This window comes from Pocillopora damicornis, chromosome 2 (genome assembly GCF_964200805.1).
Source record: "Pocillopora damicornis chromosome 2, jaPocDami1.2, whole genome shotgun sequence".
Lineage (NCBI taxonomy): Eukaryota > Metazoa > Cnidaria > Anthozoa > Scleractinia > Pocilloporidae > Pocillopora > Pocillopora damicornis.
In genome coordinates, this window is record NC_142671.1 from 8,511,794 (window position 1) to 8,533,796 (window position 22,003).

General features: G+C 38.5%; 1 protein-coding gene across 1 annotated transcript; it reads left to right on the top strand.

Moving 5' to 3' along the window:
• The first annotated feature begins 6,206 nt into the window (after positions 1–6,206).
• LOC149049767 (G protein-coupled receptor GRL101-like) lies at positions 6,207–20,826 on the top strand. Its single transcript, XM_089191491.1, has 10 exons — positions 6,207–6,304; positions 6,766–6,837; positions 7,281–7,352; positions 8,007–8,078; positions 9,589–9,660; positions 17,546–17,617; positions 18,095–19,136; positions 19,736–19,826; positions 20,148–20,222; positions 20,744–20,826. Exons 1-10 carry the CDS (start codon positions 6,207–6,209, stop codon positions 20,824–20,826), a joined length of 1,749 nt encoding a protein of 582 aa, XP_089047617.1.
• The last annotated feature ends 1,177 nt before the right edge of the window (positions 20,827–22,003 follow it).

The window sequence follows — 22,003 nt, forward strand, 5'->3', positions numbered from 1 at the left end:
AATAAGAGATAGTTACGTCTGAGTCACAACTGTATACTCTAGTCCTGATCAATTATGTTTTGTCCAACATGATGTTGGAGGAGCATGTACAACCACATACACTTGAAATGCCTCCCTCAACATTGTGTTTGATGGATTCTTAGGTTTGCTCTAAATCCAACATATTTATTCAACATTCTCCTTCTTCACGGGCAAAATTTTTGATGGCAATTGTGCATATATCGAAGTATGAATACACGCAGAAGGTTTGGAGAGCACGAGCGAAGCGTTGCTCGAGGGGCAAAGGTCTTCCCTTGGGCGGCTACCACACAGGTATTTTTATGGAGAGTAATACCGATTTGGAAGACCCGGATGATCTATTTTTTTTTTTTTGTTGTTGTTGTTAGAAGGAACTAGCAGCTAAACTGACGGTAAAGATGCAGGGACCCGAAGTGGTCGTGATAAAGGAATTAATATGGCAAGAATACCTTCAATTATTACTAGTCGATGAGAAGAAGTACGGAAACTTTCCACGGCAGGGTCTGTGGTAAAATTTTTATCTTCGGAAAAGCGGCTAAACTGTGGGATCGTTACGATCCAGATTTGCTTCCGACCCAAAATCTAGGTCATCAGTAATGTGTTTTTTTCGAAAAGCTTCAAGCCTATCTTGAAGTTGCCGCCAAGCGAGACGAGAGAGTCAGAGGTCGTGAGCTGAAACGTGTCGCAGGAGAACGTGAACGGCAGCTACGGGAAGAAATCGAGTCCAAAAAACAAATAATTGATGAAGCAAGAGTAAAGGTTATCGACATTTCCTTCGATGTCGGATCAGCAGGGGGCACCAGGCTCAGCAACACAGGCTTTGTTTTGCATTTGCTGAGGTCAAACTTTCCATTTCCACTTGCGTCGGCGCTGGCACCTCCGGTTTTTGAACACAACTTCCAGAGAAGACTTCCGAGTTCTCAGAAACCTGAAGTCCCTCATTGAGATTCTCTATCGTTTCATCAAGGTCAGCTTGCATTTTCTTAGCGGATTTAAAGCTAATATCGCGGACACGAGAGTATTCCACCTTGTTTGCGGAACTGGGAAGTACCAAAGGGCACTTAAGTTGCGTACAGGAAAGCTTTCTATCGACCTTTGTCCAGGCCTCAAGGTAAAATAGAACACTAGCTATGAGCAAACATGATTCGGTGAGGCCTGCCCTGCATCCCAAACAATCAGCGCAGTTTATTGTCCTATCCCTCACGGTACTAATCCAGATTTGATTGTAGGCCTCAAGACTGCGGAAGACTTTTTTGCGCATAATAGCTCGTCTTGAAAACAAAATAGCAGAGCAAATGAGTCGATTCCACCGACGGTAAGCAATCGGGCTTGAAGCGTTTCCCACCTATCAAAACAGGATCGATTCTGATAGTCGAAATGTTCTTTAGATAACGCTCTCTGACTTTTAACGTAATCAAACAGAGGAATTTGGACGACATGGTCTGGATCAGACGAAGGAATGGCAATTTTTTCAGTAGACGCCATTCATTTAATTCTTTTCGAATTTCTGAACTATCAATTTGGACCGTGTTTGCATATAGTAATGACTGAAAGCTAGCTGTGACCGGTCACGTATCCAACCAAAACAAATGGAATTATATATGAATGAATATATATATGCTATGTACCCTTACTTTCTCTTCGCCGCGATTCACCATCCTAAATCGTCCCCGACTTTCTCTGTGCGACCTGGTAGCTCAGTCGGCAGAGTAACGGTAGATCTAATCCGGAGGTCGTGGGTCCGATTCCCACCGAGGTCAAAAGATTTTTTCTTTGCCTCGTGTGGTTCCCTGTTTCCCTTTATTAGGGCTAACGCCCTGTGGGTTATTCATGGGTTTATATAGCACTTTAATTTACAATTCAGAGTTAATTCTCTGTTTCACCACAAATGGAATTATAGCTTCGGTCAAATAAAACGCTTATAAATTTTGCTGTGGTCGCTTACTTAATTTGTTTTCACTCTAAATCTTTTCTTAAAACTTAAAACAAACTGAATTCACTGCTTCTTTCTATTGTCAAAACTGGAAAAAGAAAAAAAAATCATAAAAAGGAGGTGTTGCTATGTGACCGGAACTGAATCAAAATCCAATGCTAATCAATTTACACAGCCTGTTCTGACTATTTTCAAATGAATTCAACAATTTAAAATCCAAGGAGTTTTCAAGAATACGAGAGGAAGTGGAATACTTCTTAGACAAGCATTCAATCACGTTGGAGTTTTAGGTCATCGACAACTGAAGCAATGAAGTTGTGCACAGCCTTTTGAACAAGTTTTTTGGTTCGTGGAACCAAGCGGAGAAGTGAGAAAAAGAATTCAGCATGCAACACTTTAGTAAATTAAGTGACCCAATCTGAACACTGGAAGTGCAATAACCGATGCCAAGAATCTGACAGAGCGATCAAAATCATCATGGCTTCAAGGGAATTAGATACGACAAGCAGATGCTGTGTTGTTTGGGAAATAGCCTCCATTTAACTCGAAAAAGTGGTCGTATCATTTCTATCGAGAAGTGGCCACATCTTATGAGAGTGAAATTTAAAGAAAACTCTGACCAACCTGGAAGCCATTGTAAATAAAGGACGCTCAGCACTCGGCCAGGTATTCGTTTATTACCGAACGGTTTATCAAAATAGACTAATGAGTCGTCGAAATTATAACGAACAATTAGAAAAAGTAGGAGTGCCGCATACCATTATAGTAGGTCCTTTTTTTAAAGTCCCTTAACTTTGACCACATTAGGTTCGCATAGATGGTATGAAGTTTGGCAGAAACGTGTCGGAGACTTGACGTATTAAACAGGGCGCAAAAACACTGAAACACTCAATACACTCAATACAATCAATACACTCAAACCTGTGACGGGAAGTTAAAAAGAGCTTGAAATATCGATATATCGATATATATTTCAAAGTTTTGGGAACAAAAGACCAGAACTGAGGAAAATACGCTTTTTATGGAATTTTATTCGTTCAGTGTCAAAATATTTCTCTTCACCCTGAACATTTTGATCAAATTTGATGACAGTATAGTGAACAGTCGCTGCTAATAAGCTGCGTCTATAATGCTACTCATCTGTAATGCGACTCAGTCATTGAGTTTTCAAACTCTGATTGCGCTGAATATAAGAATGAAAAGCCAGGTTTTTTTGACATTGCTTCATAACAGATAAAAAAGGTGGCTGTATGCGTTTTTGAAAAGAAGTCTGACAACTTTTCAAATCAAAGGTCTCTTTACATCAACAAACTAAGCAGCCTTCATCGGGAATATTTTTTTCCTTCTTTTTTGCAAATCATAGAAATCGATCGTTAAAATTTTAGTCACAGCGACTTTTGTTCAAAAATAGAGTGACCGAATCTATGTAGGCACAACATTAAAGTGCTATCTCTGTAGATATTTACTGATTTTATTATTTAGTTCATTAGAAAATTCTGGGAGAACAGAATAAAGTAAAGCAAAAACATTAGTTACATCGATCCTAATATTTGTACAACGAAACATGCGATTACTCGTTTGTAAAACAAAGGACAAAGTTTCAGTTCGGTAAGGTCAAAAATGGACACTGTTGCGCAACTACGTAGGGAGCCATTTCAGTGTTCAGTTAACGGCAATAAACTGTAAAACTCACGAATAAGCTGAATGAAATTTTATTTTTTACAGCAACGCCAAAGCAATAAATCTAGTCTTGCTAAAAGAATATTCGTACATTCTGACATTTATAACTATTCTACAAGACAGAACAAGGCAGAACAGTAGGTCAAAGGTTCGAACAGTAGATTAAAGGTTCATCGAAAAAAAAGTTCACCAGGAAAAGGTTCATGAAAAGGGTCCTCTAGGAAAAATAAACTGAATTACGAAATGTTCAATTTTCGGCGGATTCTCGGAGGTGGGTACGGGGGTAGCTGGAACTGCTGTAAAGTTGGTAAACCTGTTCTCCAGTGAAGATGAGGAGGTTCCTTGTGGAGTGTGGGGGTTCCTTGGGATGATTGTATACTCATCATTACTACAGGTGCCATCTGCCAAGTCTTCGGCCTGTGGTACAGGTATCTGACTAGCAGTGCTACGCTTATCCTTCCGGACTCTTCTTTCTCTCTTCTGGCTAGTTTCGTTTGGGATGTTAATGAGAAGATTATTACATGGCAATAGCAAGTTCCCATGTAGGGTTCTGTTCCTCCCATTGCCAGCTTCGAGCTTGGCTTCATACACAGGGCTATCTTCTTCCTTACGGCTGATGACTATGTGAACCTGATCCTCCCAATGCGAGCGCAGCTTCCCCGGTCTACCCAGTTCTCTGAGATTGCGTACAAGAACTCTATCACCAGGCAGGTCATAACGTTGTTTAGCTCGTGTGCCTGCTTCACTGGGCTTCTTTCCTGCTAATTTGTATGCCTCTGTCTTTGCTTTTCGCCACTTTTCGGCATATTATGAGTGGTTCACGTGGTTGGTTTCATTTTCGGTTCCAAAAATTAAGTCTACCGGTAAACGGGGGTGGCGACCGAAGAGGAGGAAGAACGGTGAGTAGCCAGTTGATTCGTGTTTCGTGCAGTTATAAGCGTGTACCACATGGTTCAAGTGTTCTGCCCAACGTGATTTCTGGGTCTCTGGCAAGATACGGAGCATTCACAAAAGTGTCCGGTTGAAGCGCTCAACTTGACCGTTCCCTTGGGGGTGATGTGGGGTAGTATGAGAATGTTCCACACCGCATAGCTCGAGCTACCGATGGAGGCAATTTTCAAATTCTCCCCCTTGATCATATATCAAAAAATAAAGACCTGAAAACATATTTAGTTAGCTTTGTAGATTAGAGAGTGTTCTCTCGCGCAACATACATGCCTAATATTATTCATGCCAACTAATTGGCAATTGTTACCGTGGACTTTCTTCAAATCTTTTACGAATTTGCATTTGTCGAGTTTTATGGCACCATCGCCATCTTTCTCTCTTAGTGATAAAATGACTCATAAACAAATTACTTGTAAAGAAATTACCGTGTAGGATGTTTCTTTAGTATTTCCTGCAACAGTCACTTTCTACGCGGGTTTTTTTTTATAATTTAAATGGATATTTGGACATCGTATTACAAAGACAGGAAAGCTAAAATGAGGATTCAAATTTAGGATGGTAGAAGCTTATTTCCACATAAATTAACTGCAGGTGGTTATACGCCAACAAACTGCAAAGCCTTCCTTCTACGATATTTGGAAACCTTACCTCCCTGAGAAAGCTGTAAGTACCTATAACTCGCAATTTTCAGTTGAAAACTTTTTCATCAATGCTAACGTTCTCATGCAAACGTCTCATAAAGATCTAAACGATCTGTGCTTACCAAGAATATGATAACACTTTTTTCCCTATAATGAATTCTAAAGGTCAGAGAACTGATATATCCGAACTAATTTTCCAATTCTTTATTGTGCACCTTAAAACTTAACCATTTAAGGTATGGGGTAACTTTTAAAAATATTCTACAGGTCCTTGTCCCTTAACCAGCTCAGTCAACTGCCACCGATTGTTTTCAAAGAAAATAAAAACCTAGACTGGCTGTAAGTAGAAAACGAATTACTCTTCATAGTTACTGAAGCTGTATAGTACTCAACAGCGATCGATATATTAGACCGGAGGTGAATATAAAAAAAGGTCCTAGATTCAGACAATCATTCCATATAGATTTCCTTTATTTTTTCCTCTCTTATAAGTAAGGAAAAGTGCGTCAGTCAGTGTTTGAACGACTAAAGCTGAGTTCACTCGATTTACGGGGAACTTATTTTCCTCTAGATATCCCGGCAAAGAAGTTTGAATTTTTTCGTGATTTACATTGACCTGTTTATTTCCCTCTTGATTACTTCCAGCTAGTTTCACGTTGGGTTAGTTAGCAGTTAGCGCTGATAGTCCTTGCGGCCCTGCGACCTTCTAATTAAAAACATAAGACAAAAATCCCCATATAAGGGCTGTAGCGACCACTTGAGTAAGGCCAAAAAGCCGTGCGGCCCCGGGAGGTGCCAATGCAGAAGAAATCAAGAGAAAGAAAGAGTGAAGTTCTTACGTGCGTCGCCTATAGATATCTACGCTACATCAGTTCCTAACTAAAGTCAGAGACAAGGACAAGCCAGAAAACAGACAGGGAGCTTTTATAAGATCAACTGCTCATACTGCAAATATCCTTTATCGGAAAAACTTCAAAAACAACCGCATGACTGGACACAAACGAGAGGCAATAATCGGTGACGTCAAAATTCACATCGCTGAACATTATTCACTCTATGAAAACACTATCAACTGGGACTCTACGTAATTCCTGACCTACAGCTCCAACTACTTACGACGACAGATTCTGGCCAGCAAATTTGCTACCTTAGAACAGACTTCCCTCAACAGATGCCTAAAACTGCCAATATCATACAAACGTCTTATTCACGGTATTTGCAGGCAAATAGAACCGAAGAGAACGACCTTTAACGACGGATCGAAGCCGACCAACTACGACCGACTAACGGGTACTCGAGTCTTGCAGACAATAACACCATGGGAAAACTGACCAATCAGTATGCACGAACCGGACTATAAACAGCTCGACTGACAACAACTCTTCACCAGTCTCTAATGAAGACTTCTGCTGAGGTTGTGCAAGCCTCATTCACCACTTCCCTCACCCAGACGATCAGAATACATAATCAAATGTTACTCACAGGTTTAAGACATTTATGGTACCATTATTTTTGTTTTCTGTTTTATTTCTATGAACAATGCAGAGAGTTGTCCGACAACAATCTCAACGAATTAACTAATAACCTGTTTCGAGGAATGAAGAATTTAACAAGGCTGTAAGTGAGACCTTTTTAAGATTCTAATAACGTTATGATTAAAGGAACTTTCTGGCATGGGATTTAAACTTGTAAAAGCAAATCCTGACGACAGACGTTAACGATTTTTCACCGCAGGGCAAGAAGACTAATAGGGTAATTACAATTTATGACAAGCCAGCTTGCAAAGGCTGTTCTATGATCAGACTTTTATACTTCTCATTAATCATTCCAAATGATGGTAAAGGCTGCAAACCAGCTCGTTAAATCATCTATAACCTTTACCCAATTTTTTTTAGTCTTTCTGTCGTTATCCTCTGTTAGTCCATTCTTAACCTTTATCTAGATTGTTTTTCCTATTTTTATACTGTCTTTCCGCATATCTCTCCCTCCGTTTTCCCCGCTTCTCGTTTCAGTGTGTTTATCTGTCTGGATATCCATTGATTCTCTTGCCACTCTTATAGGTGGTTGCGTAACAACAAACTGAAGAAGCTAACCCCAGAACTGTTCACAGATTTAATAAGTTTGAATGACACGTGAGTGAATGCGTTGAAGATTAAATCTAAAAGCCCTTTGATCTTATATTTCTACCTCCTACAAAGTCGTAATTTGTCAAGTTAGACTGACTGAAAATGGAAAGGGGAAATAAAATTGTTATTCTTAAATAAAACCATGAACAAATATGTACACTCCAAATATTGTAACATGCCATTCTGACTTAAGAAAAAGGCTTAGTTTTTCGGTTTTATTTCCTTAAAATTTGGAAGAAATCATGATGAAATACGCATTAAAGCAAATCAATCTACACTCAGATGTTAGGAAACTATCAATCTATTCAATGCAGTGAAGCGGGGGGGGGGGGGGAAGCGTGAGCCTCTGAAGCCCTCCCCCCAGTTTGAATATTATCAACAACGTATTTACTAACAGTAACTTTGGGGGCTGGCAGGTAAAGTTTCGTTACCTTCTTAGCCATAACGAGCATAGGTTTTCTTTTTGCCTCTTAACCTATCAATTCCCAAACGTATCCAGGTCAAAGCAATGACCAAAAGTAATGCAAACGTCTGCTTTCTAGCTTGGCCTCGAAAGTAATCAGTCTTACCCATTAGACAAAGAGCACTTAGTTTCACTATTCCCCGGGCTAAGCAGGATCTGTTTCTGTTGCGATTCATGAAATAAACGATTGTTTTCAGGGATCTGTCAAACAACGAAATTAAAAATCTGCCCCTAGGACTTTTCAAAGGTCTAAAGGAGCTTGAACAGCTGTAAGTGATGAATTACATCTAAGAATTCCTTAGTTTTGGAGAATGATTTAAACATCCTTCCTTCAAATATAAAACCAAGAAGTGCTGTCACTCACCTTTCCAACCAACAATTTTCTAAATAAGCTACAAGGCAAGCGCTTTCATTAACAGGGGGACCAGGATTGGGGAAAAACAAAGATAATTAAAGCAAATGTTCAAAAATATAAATTTCAACAAAGAGCATGCAAGAAGAATAAAGATTTGCTGGTGTTATTAGATACTACCTAAGTTCTAATAAATGTATATGAAACCTTAAGTTCATCAAGACTTAAAATTTAAATATCAAGAGAAACAAATTGATGAAGAAAACTGCTAAAAAAGAACAAATCAAATATAAAGTAGTTTCTAATGCACAAAATTTTGAAACAAAAATTCTAAATTTACCATTTAGTTTCATTATTTCTTCGTTCATTCATTCATTTAGCTGTTGCTCTCTCACTTTCTTATTTATTTATTTATTTATTTATTCATCCTTTCACTTGCTTAGTTCAAATACAACCTTTCTGATAAAAACAAATACCGTTGGTAATTATCTTTTTGTAAAGGATAAAGCAGAGGTTTTTGTTGTCGATTAAGGTGATTCCTCAAAGAAAAAAAGTGACCGAACATACCAGTAATTTTTTTTAAACTTTCCTTAAACGTTCCTTACCAATGTCTCTTTCGAAATTACAATAAAAGGGACAGGTCACCGTGCTTGTTTTAAAGATATGATAAGCCAAACTTACCCCACTTATACCTGTACTGGTACTAATCACGCGCGTCATTTCATCGGTTAACGGTACGTTTTTCTGCACTGGGTTTTTAAAGTAACACATGTAAAAAAATCTTGATTGGTGGAAAGTGTCCAGCACATGGCACAATTGATATGTAATTTCGGGAAAATCACGCAAATTTAAACATGTTCCTCGAGTCGTTCCTTTCAAGGTTATAATTTGCATCCTCGAGGAATGGGCTTCGTGCACGCTTTTAGCCTAATCTTTTTTTTCGTAAGAATAATTTTTTTTAATTTCCCCAATTTAAAGTGGAAAAATTTTGCACCAAAATTATAAAAAAAAAAAAAAAAAAAATATATATATATATATATATATATATATATATATATATATATATATATATATAGAGAGAGAGAGAGATAGGTCACCGTGCTCGTTCAAGAGCTAAAGACCATCGTACATCTTTTCCTGATCCATAGATTGAAAAACAATACCGTGTGGGCGCTCATTCCTCTGATTACGTGATTTTTATGCGCAATACAGGATGCGCGGTGCAAATCTGAGGAATTACCTCAGGCAAAGTGTTAAAGCAGATTTAAGCAATCCTATTTGATTGGAAGAAGCAAGTATCGGAAGTAGCTATGTAATCAATAAGCAACAGGTTAGTCCTCGATCCTCCTGAAACGATTGATAGCGAAACTAGACTTAACTTTCAACTTGGTATCTAGTTTCTTTTACGCTATCTCTGTTTTCCATAGGATTTTGTCAGGCAATCAACTCGAGGAACTACCCGGAAATATTTTTGCCAACCTCTCCAAGCTGTTAAATATGTAAGTCATCAAGCACTACACCCAATGTCCCATGGATAGTGTTTTTCGCCGAGCTTTATATTACGCCTGGCGGTATAATGTCACAAAGTGTATTTTTGAAGAGATATACTATGTTTCACAGTGCTCCAAAGCTTTCTTCGTCGCATTTTCATTGACTTATTATATGCCACAGAAAACTGGACAAGAACAAGCTTAAGAACCTCCCCAGGGATTTGCTTCGTACTCTGGTCAACTTAAACGGGCTGTAAGTTTTGTGATTGGGTTGAAAGATATCACTTACTTTAATAATGACATATTGTAATCCGCGAAAGTATTATCGAAACTAAATAAGTTCTCTAATTTAAAAATATGCATAGTAAAACTATTCATTGGATTCAGTTTCTATATGAAAGTGAATCCATTTTTTAATCTCGCCATCGCGCGCTGTCTTCGATTGGAAAAAAGTGTTCTAACAGAGTACAAAACACGGAGCTGAGCTAAAGCTGTCACGCTATCTGCCAATGTTTACTATTTTTTGTAAACATGCCATGGGCCGTAATTGATGTTATTAAAAAACGTGAGCAGAGACGAAAATCCTCAAAGAGAAAACGAAATGGGCAGTCCGAGTTTCGAAGGTTTTCACTCCCAGTGAGATTGTGAGCTTTCTTTCGGCAATAAAAATCAAATATAGATAACAATCGTATAGCATATATAGTTTCGTGTTCAAAAACAAAATAGAACCAAGCAGGAATCATGAAAAACATAACCAAATTGGCATAACTGTTAAAATTAATGTAATTCATGACGGTGTCAGAGCGACTGCGATCATGATGAGGTCAATCGCGGTCAACTGTAAATTTGGCTGTCGTTCATTCAGTAAACATACGACTTGAGCAGTTTGTTTTCTGATTGTCATGTGAAAAAAAAATTGCGTGTCTTTATGAGCCACAACTATCTCGGATTTCAGTGCACATTTCACTTTAAGATTCTGTTATAAGACTGGAAAACTTCAGGCAACAATGTTAAAGTCGACCTGCCAACGTACTTTTTCAGTTTGTGAACTAATACAGATTATGCACTTTGATGGTTGTAAAATTTGCTTGTTTGACATTTTTGACAGCTTTAGTCTTATTTAACTAATCAGATCATTTGAACCATCCTAACAAGGATACTGATTGGCTTATTCTACCTTGATTAATGAGAGTATAGAACATGCTGACGGCGCTTTTGCTCGCTTCGAAAACTAAAATTTGTTTTTAAAATAGTAAGTAATGCGTGGGAAATTCGATGGATTCTTTATTACAAAAAAAAAAAGACAATTTCATCAAGGGCGTGGCACAACTGAATGGCTCCCATTTGTACTAAATAATATCGTTGGAATATGTTGCATTGAAAACAGTCTAAGGGATAACACGGGTGAAAAACTGATCGAGACGACGGGGAGTTGTCTGTGATACTACTTTCATACTGTCAGCTGACTCTAAATCCACGATATCTTGTTTGCCTCAGTAGCTCGATATAGCAGGGTTTACTTTGAATAACTGTTGTAATCCGCAAGTTTCGTGTCTGTTCATGTTCTGTAGCTATCACTTTGTAGCTACCATTTCGTCTCCCTGTTAATGCACGTGTTTACATCTCGTAACCGCGATGCAAAGTGATGCCTCTAACAACTAAACATTAATTCGTTTGCCTAGCCAGTCCAATAAAAAAAATTTGGGCATGTATCTAAAACATAATTTACATTTAAGGTATCTTTCTGAAAATAACCTCGAGAATTTACCCAAAGGGATTTTCAACGGCATGAGAAATCTTCAGGTTCTGTAAGTACAACGTTCGCAAAAGTCACTTGATGGATTTTAATTTTAAATATCGAGAAGCACTCCATATCATACGATGCTATACGATGCCATATCATACTTTGACATTACAGACCACACCTCGTGTAGATTAATAAGGACCAATAAAAAGCGTGTCCACGATAGCATAGGGCAGTCGTGCTACATGCCATCTCACCGATTTCATTGAAACTTTGCCAGTTTAAAGGGTCTACCCTAAAACTCAAAAACACAAACCAGTTTCTGTTTTGGTTTTGGATTTTTCCGGGGGGAGATGGACCACCCCCCCGGTTTTTCTTGGTTTTCACTAAGGAAGACGCTTCAAAATAGGTAAAATGTATGAAGCTCTCACTGCGATGGTATTTAACCAATTACTCTGAGGGTTTGCACGCATATTTTTCCATCCTTATTTAATGTCTGCCGCAAGTATCAGTCAATTTGATTGACAAGCCGTCAATCAAATTGACTGATAAAAAGGAATGACTGTGTTTTTAGACTTTTCGATTCATCCAAATATTTGACAACTTTGAGGTCAAATATCTCCCCTTGCCAGAAAGCTACAACACTAATCTTGATTCCCCTTCATAACCATCATTTCATCTCTGAAAATCATCAAAAAAATCTTTGGGCACTACCGTATTTTTGTCTTGGATATCTTTTAAAATCTGCGACTATGACATGTTTCTCTCAACTACACCTGTCACGCAATTCTTACTCTGGGCGGTCACTTGACCAAATAAACCTACATTTTTGGCTCTTTATACAAGATGATTGATCAAGAAAGGTAAAAAATGTGAAAAACTTTCGAGATTTTTTGGTAGGAATGGAAAATTTCACGTTAGAGAGATGCATTTGAGCGAAAAATCCATGGGAAGATCGTAGCGTTTCTTTCTCCTGTCGTTTGTTACTTTGAAGATTTGCTAAAATCAGGAAATAGGGCTCTTGTACAGAACAAAAAATTCATTTCTCTATAATTTGATCGTCTATTATCATTATCGCACAAAAAATAAAGAAACTGTAACAGGAGAGGAGATTTTAAAGTCACATGTCGCGTGCTTGTTGAAGTACAAGTTCCTGTGTGTAACAATTTCGGCTTTTCCATACCGCGGATGACAGGAAACTCTGCCCCCCTTATTTGATAAGAAATATCAGTATCCCCATAAAATTCATTAACCGCGCCATGTTTTCAGAATATAAGACTGGAAAATGTTTTTCCACTTTCCACCATCAAGAAATTCCACGTAGAAATAGTATTTGTAGCGTGCCTGCGTGACTTTTCATGAGAAGTAAAAATTATCTTTTTTTTTTTTTTTAAGAACACACTTCTAGAAAGTTCTTAATCCTTATTTTATCTTATTTTCCTGTTTTTTGAATATTTGCTATTATTTCCGGTGATTGTCATGGCCTTTCCTGCGCGCACGTGCGAGCCAGTTCATATACAGCACTCTTTCGAGTTTCTTTGGGTGGTTTCGGGCTCAGGTGTGTAGGTCTGGCTCAAAAGATATCTGCACGCTGCAACACGGGTTCCTTTGTTTTCTCCTTGCATTATCACACACATTTATGATTTTTTATTCCCTCAGCGCGTTCCCTCAGATTTGGAAGTAGACTATGAAAAGTCAATATTGACCAGAACTGAAACCCTTTTCTATCACTATTTGTTTCAGAGAACCCCTGTTATTTATAACTTTATTTCTGAAGAGAATGTGTTTTTATTTGCTATTTATTTCCATTAGAACATGAAACTAGGTCCTGATAAGTTTTTTTGTTTCATGACTCCCAAAAACTGTGTTTGCCACAACATTAATTGAGAAATCAAAGGCAATTACGCCTGAGAAATTCGCTTTTAGCCTTCTACCCACAGAAGGCAAATCCATGTAAAGAAACGTTCTAAGACCTCTGTAAACTAGAGACATTACGTGATGTTGAGAGGTCAACTATTTACACTAAATCTGTGACCCTCAAACGGATCACGTACTCGTACATGTAACGTCCAGAAAATGTCACTCATGTAGAACACCGTAGACGCAACTGGCGCAATTCTGTCCACTGGCTTTAATAGTAAAGAGACAACTTATTTACTATTTGCACATGAGCAAGCTTATTTACCCTACTTGAAAAAATCATCGATAAAGTCTACTCTTGTCAGATGAAACGCGTGGGAGATAAATACAAGTTTTTACTTTCTTAGTTCGTGCAGTGATGCTTACTAGTTTGTTCCGTCAAAAATGCTTTTAATGTGAAGTCACGTCGACCTCGACAGAAAAATTTAGCTCACCCTGCCATAATCAATGGTTTGATACCGTAACTACCCATTTAGGTACATCATCGGGTTTTGATCACAATAATGAAAAAAATGTGCGTTTCCTCACGCTCGCCACATTTATTCTTTGGAAAATTATTTTACTCGAGGGCGATGTCGCTTAGCTTGGCGCGTCTTGACTTTGGCCGACTAAAATTTTCGAGGTGAACCCCATGAAATTCTTGTCATATGTTTTAACAACTTTGTCTACCCTTGATTTGCACGCAGAAAGAAAAGGCAAATTCCGAACGGTAATTTAAAATATTTTATTCATTGGCCAATGTATGAACTGTTTTATAGCCGCGCGAGGAAAAAGCAAAATTGAAACAACTGGCGTATTGGTCAAATGAATTCCAATTTTTTGAACAAGGAGTTTGTAATTTTTCCAAGTAAATTTGATTAGGGGTCAATTTTTTGTGACAGCCGAAGATAGACATCTCTGAAACGTCTCACAACTTAGTTTGAGATTCAGACCTTCGGGTTTGTAAATGCTAGTATCCTCCTCATAAAAATTGGAGACGTAAAGTTGAGAGAGATGTGAATCTGAAGATGGCAGAAGAAATCGAAGCTGGTGACGAGTCTTCCTGGTGGCAAGGTGACTGTAAACCTAATAGAACGAGTACTGTAACTGCTATCTTAGAGTCGGCAATGAATAAGGAAGAAGGGCAAGAAGAGCGCTTATCTGAACATCAGTTTTCCTAACTGGTGATTTGTGACTGAGATGAACTTTATATCATATGATTGCTAGGGATACGCAGGTACTATAGAGGCGCTCACATAAATAGAGGAAGCCGATCCTCCCTCTGACTTAAGAACCGCGACAAGTTTAGAGCGCAGACTAACTGGCACAGTTTGGAGCACCACAGGGTCTCACTAGGCTCATCACATTAGAAACCTTCAGCAAACTAATCGTAGAAGCGGGTGGTTATCAGCAACGTGAACAGATCTCTGAACGCGGGTAATTGCCCGAACTATACCCAATCCATCACAGACAGAACAAGAAAGCGAGATATTCTTGCTAAAAGGAAGGATTTATCGAGACGTTTCAGTCATTGACTGCCATCCAAAAAGCACCCAAGCAAAGACAAACACAGTGAAGCTGACAAAAAAATCCGCCTATGATAAGGTCAAGAGGAAATAAACGAAGCCCGGCTTGCCATTCTACAGGGGATGATTACGTTTAAGGACGGACTTCAGGTAAAATTCTGACGAACAATCCCTAAGTAGCCAAGTGGACTTTGAATGGGCTCTTTGGAAAACAAAAAAAAAAGCAGCCACCTTTTCTTAGAAAACAAAGAATTCTGCATGGAAATGTTCGATGACGGTAAGTGACAACGACAACTCTATTTTAATTTTATTTTCGGGATAGAAGCACAGTTTTTAGTCTGATAGAACTATTGATATTTGCTATCTAGCCAGAGCGTAGAATTTCTCGTCTGTAAAAGCCGAAGTTGTAGCACACTGGAACTTGTAGTAATGTCAACCAACACGCAGCATGTGACTCCTAAAATGAGCAATGATGATGATAAACAATCAAATTTTAGACTAATGAATGTTTTGTGCCGTACAAAAGCCATATTTGCTGATTTTAGCGAATCTCTAAAGTAATAAACGACTGGAGAAAGAAACGCTACGATTTTCTCTTCGATTTTTCGCCTACATGCATCTCTCTAAACGTGAAATTTTCCATTACTACAAAAAACTCGAAGTTTTTCACATTTTTCACCTTTCTTGATCAATCATCTTGTATAAAGAGCCAAAAAATGTAAGTTTATCTAGTCAGTGACCGCTTAGAGCAAGAATTGCGTGACAGGTGTAGTTGAGAGAAACATGTCACAGCCGCAGATTATAAAAGCCATCTAAGACAAAAATACGATAGTGCCCAAAGATTTTTTTGATGATTTTCAGAAATGAAATGATGGGTTATAAAGAGGAATCAAGATTAGTGTTGTAGCCTTCTGGCAAGGAGAGATATTTGACCTCAAAGTTGTCAAATATTTGAACGAATCGAAAAGTCTAAAAACACAGTCGTTTCTTTGCCTCTGTTGATTGACGGCTCGTCAATCAAATTAGCTGATAGTTGCCGCAGACATTAAATAAGGATGGAAAAATATGTGTGGAGACCCTCAGAGTAATTGGTTAAATACCATCGCAGTGAGAAAAATATGTGTGGAGACCCTCAGAGTAATTGGTTAAATACCATCGCAGTGAGAGCTTCATACATTTACCTATTTTGAAGCGATTTCCTTGGTGGAAACCCAGAAAAACCGGAGGGGGTGGTCCATCTCCCCCCGGAAAAACCAAAACAGAAACCAGTTTGTCTTTTAGAGTTTTGGGGTAGACCCTTTAAACTGGCAAAGTTTCAATGAAATCGGTGAGATGGCATGTAGCACGACTGCCTGGTACTCTCGTGGACACGCTCTTAAACCATCTTATGTCCACACTTCCCCATTGAATTACAGCACAGCATATAATTTTAAAATGTACAATATTGCTCAAACTTTATATTTATGAAACCCTCAATAAAAGACACACCTTACTATCTCGCACACGTCACATCACACTTTATCATGTCATACCACACCACAGCACACCATATCATGAGAAGGAACACTGCAAAACGTCACATCATACTTTATCATGTCATACCGCACCACAGCACACAATATCATGAAAACGCACACTGCAGCACGTCATATCACACTTTTCCATGCCATACAACACCAGAACATACCGTATCATCAAAAAGAACACCATAGCACATCACACCGCACTTTACCATGTCCTACCGCGACACACAATACCTCAACATTCCCGTCATACCCCTCAAAACCACTCTTTACTAATATAATCCACATTATAACAAATGATCCACAAAACATCACACCACACATGACTTTCCCGTGTGCAGTTGCCCTAACCTCACAATACTGTGGATATCACAGCTGTGACTTTTTACTTCCTAACGCAGATTTTTTTTTTCTCCACAGCACTATTTCTGATAACAAGATTCCCGGTGTCACCAACGAAAACTTTAAGGACCTTCCAAATTTGGTTATTTTGTGAGCAAATACCCACTGATGAAATTCATCATTATCCTACTGGGCTTACTAAAAATAAAAATTGGTTTATAACAATGACGTCCTGTAAAGAAACACAATTTTAAATTGAAAATCATGAAATAGGAACATGATGTTTTAGCGCTAGCTTTTTATTTTTTGCAACAAAAATACAGAGAAACCGTATTTTAGTTGTCGTTTCACTTACACCCTTTAACTCCAACGAGTGACCAAGAAAGCATTTCTCCTTACAACATTAATTAACAAATAGAGAAGCCTTGACTGTGCTCTGTTCTGTTATAAAGCACTTAGGAAGCGGATAGAGCACGAAAGAAGTGTATGGCGACTAAACTGCTTGAATTCCAGGGAATATTATCCTACTGCAGTTAATATGTCGCTGGTACAATAGTACAATAAAAAACCTTAACTGGCTTATTTTTTGAGAAAAGATTACAGGTATTTATTGCGAGCACAGAGCGAGAGGCACCTCGGGATCGTCAGTTTACACAAACGTAGGGTTTGTTCCGAGATTGACCCTAGTTAGAAATTAGACTGAAATCCAGGGACGTTGGGCTATAAAAAAGGATGAATCTTCACGGCGTTTAAACACAATTTAAACACGCAGCAAGGGGGCACGCATTTTGACATCACGGTGCAGTTTCAATTTTTTTTATCCATACCTATTTATCGATGGTAGCCTTTTTTATTTTTAGGAATATGCAAAAAAACCAAATGTCTGAGCTTCCTAACGGGTTTTTCGATGGAATGAAGGACATCATGAAAGTGTAAGTTTTTCTCCGTGGTCAGTGAAACGTACAATATCATATTATATTATGTTTCATTAGCGTTGGACTTTTCATTCAAAAATCCTGAGTTCAGGCCCTCCATCCCGCATTATTTGAGACTTTTTGAGAGGGGGGCCGGGGGAGGAATCGTAAGATTTCGTATTCAACATCCACGCGCTCCGCAAATATTTAGATGGTTTAGGTAGGTTGAACCTACTGACAACTTGTAGTTATACAGAGATTCTTGTTGAAGTTACAATCTTTTGCAAGTATAAGGTTTCCTTTTTCCTTTTTGAGGCTCCATATAATCACAGCCTACCTCACCTAGCTTCAAAATCAGCAGAAAGTTTGGTGCCTCAAAGACCGTTATATTTACTATTCGTAGATTGAGCCAATAGCCACCAGCAAAATAAGCTATACCCCACATTTTGATTATACATCCCTGTGTGAATGACAACATATCTTTTGTATTTTTATTACCACTGTACTTGCCTTCTACATTGTGGATTACAGGATAGTGGACACCAGTCTTATGTGTTGTCATCTGACGAAAGAAGACGCCCAATGTACCTCTTTATACGACGACAGCTTCGCCAGTTGCGAGAGCATGTTTCGCGACTCAGCCCCACGTAAAAGTATCTGGGCAATCGGAATCCTTTCTCTGCTTGGTGCTGTGTTCGTAATTGTATGGCGTCTGATCTTTAAAGAGAGAAACATAGTCCAGCTTATCATGTTAATGCACTTAGCGGTTGGGGATTGCTTGATGGGCGTTTACTTGGTCACTTTAGGTGCCAAAGACCTGTTATGGTCGGGAAGTTACTATCTGCATGACTTCCAGTGGCGATCCGGTTTGTCGTGTCAGGTCACAGGTGCGATCTCAGTGCTGTCCAGTGAGGTCTCTGTAATGATACTTGCCCTCATCTCTGCTGACAGGCTGAAGAACATCGTTTTCCCATACCATGGCAGAGGGCTGACTCCCAGGAAGGCACACATTCTGTGCGTGATTATTTGGGTCCTTGGTTTTGTCATCGCATTCCTTCCCCTCAGTGGCATTAGCTACTTTTATGACGCCCTAGAGCGCCCTGCCTACTACGGACGATCCGTTGTGTGCCTCCCACTGCAACTTTCCAACAGGTTTCCAGCTGGTTGGGAGTTCTCCATTGCCATCTTCGTTGGGTTAAACTTCCTCCTCTTCCTGTTCATGACGGTAGCTTATGTCGCAATCTTTCTTAAAAGTTATCTCTCCAGCCGTCAGCTCGCAAAGAAGGGAACCAGACGAGAGGTGCAGGCAAGAAAGAAGAATGCAAGTGCCAGAAGGGAGAGAGCATTGGCCAAAAGAGTCTTCTTTATCATTCTCACAGATTGCGCCTGTTGGATGCCGATAATAGTCATGGGCATCAGGTCTTTGGCTGAAAAAGATTACAGGCCCAGAGGCGATCTTCCTGCCTGGATCGCCGTGTTTGTGCTGCCAATTAACTCAGCCTTGAATCCGATCATCTACACCTTATCAACCCCTCAGGTAAGACAGGGACGTACATTAGTACAATTCAATCGATCGCGACGGATTTCTCCATCGTGTTTATGCGTTAATTACGTATCCTCGCAGAATGCTTAAAAGTAGATCATGAAAGATATACGTCGTAGGCTTCCTAGGAAAAACCTTATCGTGGAATTATCATGCAATGAGCGGATTCGTTCATAAAAAAAAAAGAAGTAGGTGACTTATCAAATGTTTCAATTGCAAATGAACACGGCTGTCACATTTACTTTCAAAATGATTCCTCTCACCCAAAAATTTCCCGCACCTTGAAAACTATCATTAAAAAAAATTTGCACATGAAATTTCTGAAAGCTACTTGAGCAATTTCTCATAGTTCTTTTTGAGGCATTTAGAAAATATCAGAACTGGATGGCTATGCAACTTAACTGGCTGATTCTAGCATCGGCTCAATGGCTATGCAACTTAACTGGCTGATTCTAGCATCGGCTTTCCTTGTGTTTAAGTCGTATGATCAGCTTTAACATTGTTTATGAAAGTTACGTTTGTAATCTCTCTATCATATTCTCTCTTAATTTTTACAGATTTAATGAAATATTCGCTTTGCATTACCCAAACAGGTGCAGGGCATATTGCGACCAAAACTGCGAATTTTGATGAACCATGTACGCAGCTTTTTCTCTTGCTGTAAAAAGCAGCAAGATCATCAAGGTAAGGTTTACCGTTTTCTTTAGTCACTCTATAGGTGGGAAGGTATCTTATTTTTGTGATAGGAAATAAAAAATCATATTAGTTTGCCTGAAAATAATATAGCTCAGTGCAATTAATGGAATTAGAAACTTAATCATATCATCACATCAATGGAAAAGCTCACTAAATATAATAAGAACTTATCTAAGGTCACTTTAGAGTATTCACAAGATCTTAGATCATATGAGCATACATATATATATATATATATATATATATATATTTACATGTATACATGTATGAATATGAATATTTATTATACATGTATGTTGATTGGTGTAGATCAGGAACAAGGAGACAATGGAATGCTAGAAATGGTGGAAATGGTGCAACTTGGACAAGCAGATCCGGAGCAAGGTAACTTCTGTTAAATTGATCTTTGGCATTTATCCCGACAAACCAGAAAAAATTAATATATGAATACAAGATAAATTAGTTAGGAAGCTGATCTGTGCCAAAATAATGGATGAAGGGCCAAAATGAAAACTTTTTATTCTTTAATTTTCTTTATAGCTTTATTGATTTATTCAATATACCTTTGGTGGTCGTGTGGCAAGAATTGATGTCACATTAACAAAACTTGTTTTGCACAGGTTGTATCGCTATTTAAAATAAGAGACCTCACTTTAAACATACTTTACATTAACAGCATACTTTATTAGTATTGGTACTAGACAACTCAACTGACTGGATACGAATCGACCGGGTATGAAACGACCGTGGGCCGGTACGAAACCACTGGTAACCAACTCAAATTAGCCGTTAACACCTTCATCTGCTTTGTCCTTAACGATATTGGAAGAACTTGAAGAAGAACTCCCATTAATGATTTGCAAAAGCAATAAAGAAAGAAAAACAAATGATTCATTTTCTGTTAGGTGTAGGCCAAGTTAACGAGGAAGAACATATGCTGCCGGCTGAAGCAGGTATAACAACAAACAAGACCCAACATTGTCTTTAGAATCGCAATTAAGTCCTTGAAATTAAAAAGATGGATATGCATTATTTGATCTTTTAACGTGGACTTCTAAAAAAGGTTTTTTCGTCTGTTGATCAGTTTACTTTTTTTTGTCGTACAAAACCTAATTTACAATTTGTTTTGGCTTTTTTAATTGACGAAACTCGACGAATATTGTAGTGTGTGAGAGTGGGAAACGAGGGGGGGGGGGGGGGGATGGCCTACGATGAATAAGAATGAATGAATAAGAATGGTCGTTGCATGCAAAGAAAACCCGGATAAACTTCGCTGCCTCGTGGGCCAATAGGGTAGAGAATGGATTGGACCTTACTTAAGCCGAGCTTAAATGTGTTGGAACAGTTATGAAATAAACACACAAGTATAACTGTTATCATGAAGTAGATGTCACTCATTTGCTGTGTTCGATATTTACAGCTACATTTGTTGATTGGCGGAGAAGGTGCTTATTTAAAGCAATTTTATTTTTGTTTGACTGCTTAATGTGACACATTTTCACACTCGATCGTCAATATAAGTTTTTTCAGTTAGCGTTGGATAAGGGATTATGTACTGTGAACATTTAAGAATATTCCTGTTGGATAATTTGATACCATTTTGTTGTTCAAGCAGAAAAAGACGAAGATGAGGGCAACGTAGGAAATTTGCAAATGGTTGTTGTGGAAGGTGAGTCGTTCTCTGAGAGTCTGTATCAAAGGACAAAGCCTTGAATGCTCTTTCAGAAAATAGTAACTATTAGTGGGAAAACCTATAGAGAGTTAAAGGAAACGAACCTGAGAGGACCCCGAAAGCATTGCGCTTAAACTTCTATCAAGAAAAGGATCTGAGGGGTCATCATTTCTCCATAGAAAGAGGTGCTTGGATGCTCACTTTGTTCATCTCTGTAATAGAAATGAAATCTTAATGTCATCAATATTCTCATTCGGAGCTAATACATTGATTGCTAACGAAAACACTAATCTTAATCTGTTTTTTTCCATTTCAGTTCATCCATACAAAGGACCACGAGATAATGCAGTCCAAACTACGACTTATGGAAAAGGTAAAGTTTTCATTGTACCAAATCATATTAAAACGGTTCATAAGTCATCGCTACTTCTTAGCTTTTATCTTTTTAATTTACGCCAAAGCCACCTTTGTAGTTTTTTAGTGCAGCTACTTA

What these genes read in the sequence shown, in the direction of transcription:
- LOC149049767 (XM_089191491.1), top strand. Translation starts at nt 6,207, where the DNA reads ATGACTGGACACAAACGAGAGGCAATAATCGGTGACGTCAAAATTCAC. An exon ending in ATGAAGAATTTAACAAGGCT is followed by an intron (nt 6,838 to 7,280) that starts GTAAGTGAGACC and finishes CCACTCTTATAG; the next exon opens with GTGGTTGCGTAACAACAAAC. An exon ending in CTAAAGGAGCTTGAACAGCT is followed by an intron (nt 8,079 to 9,588) that starts GTAAGTGATGAA and finishes TGTTTTCCATAG; the next exon opens with GATTTTGTCAGGCAATCAAC.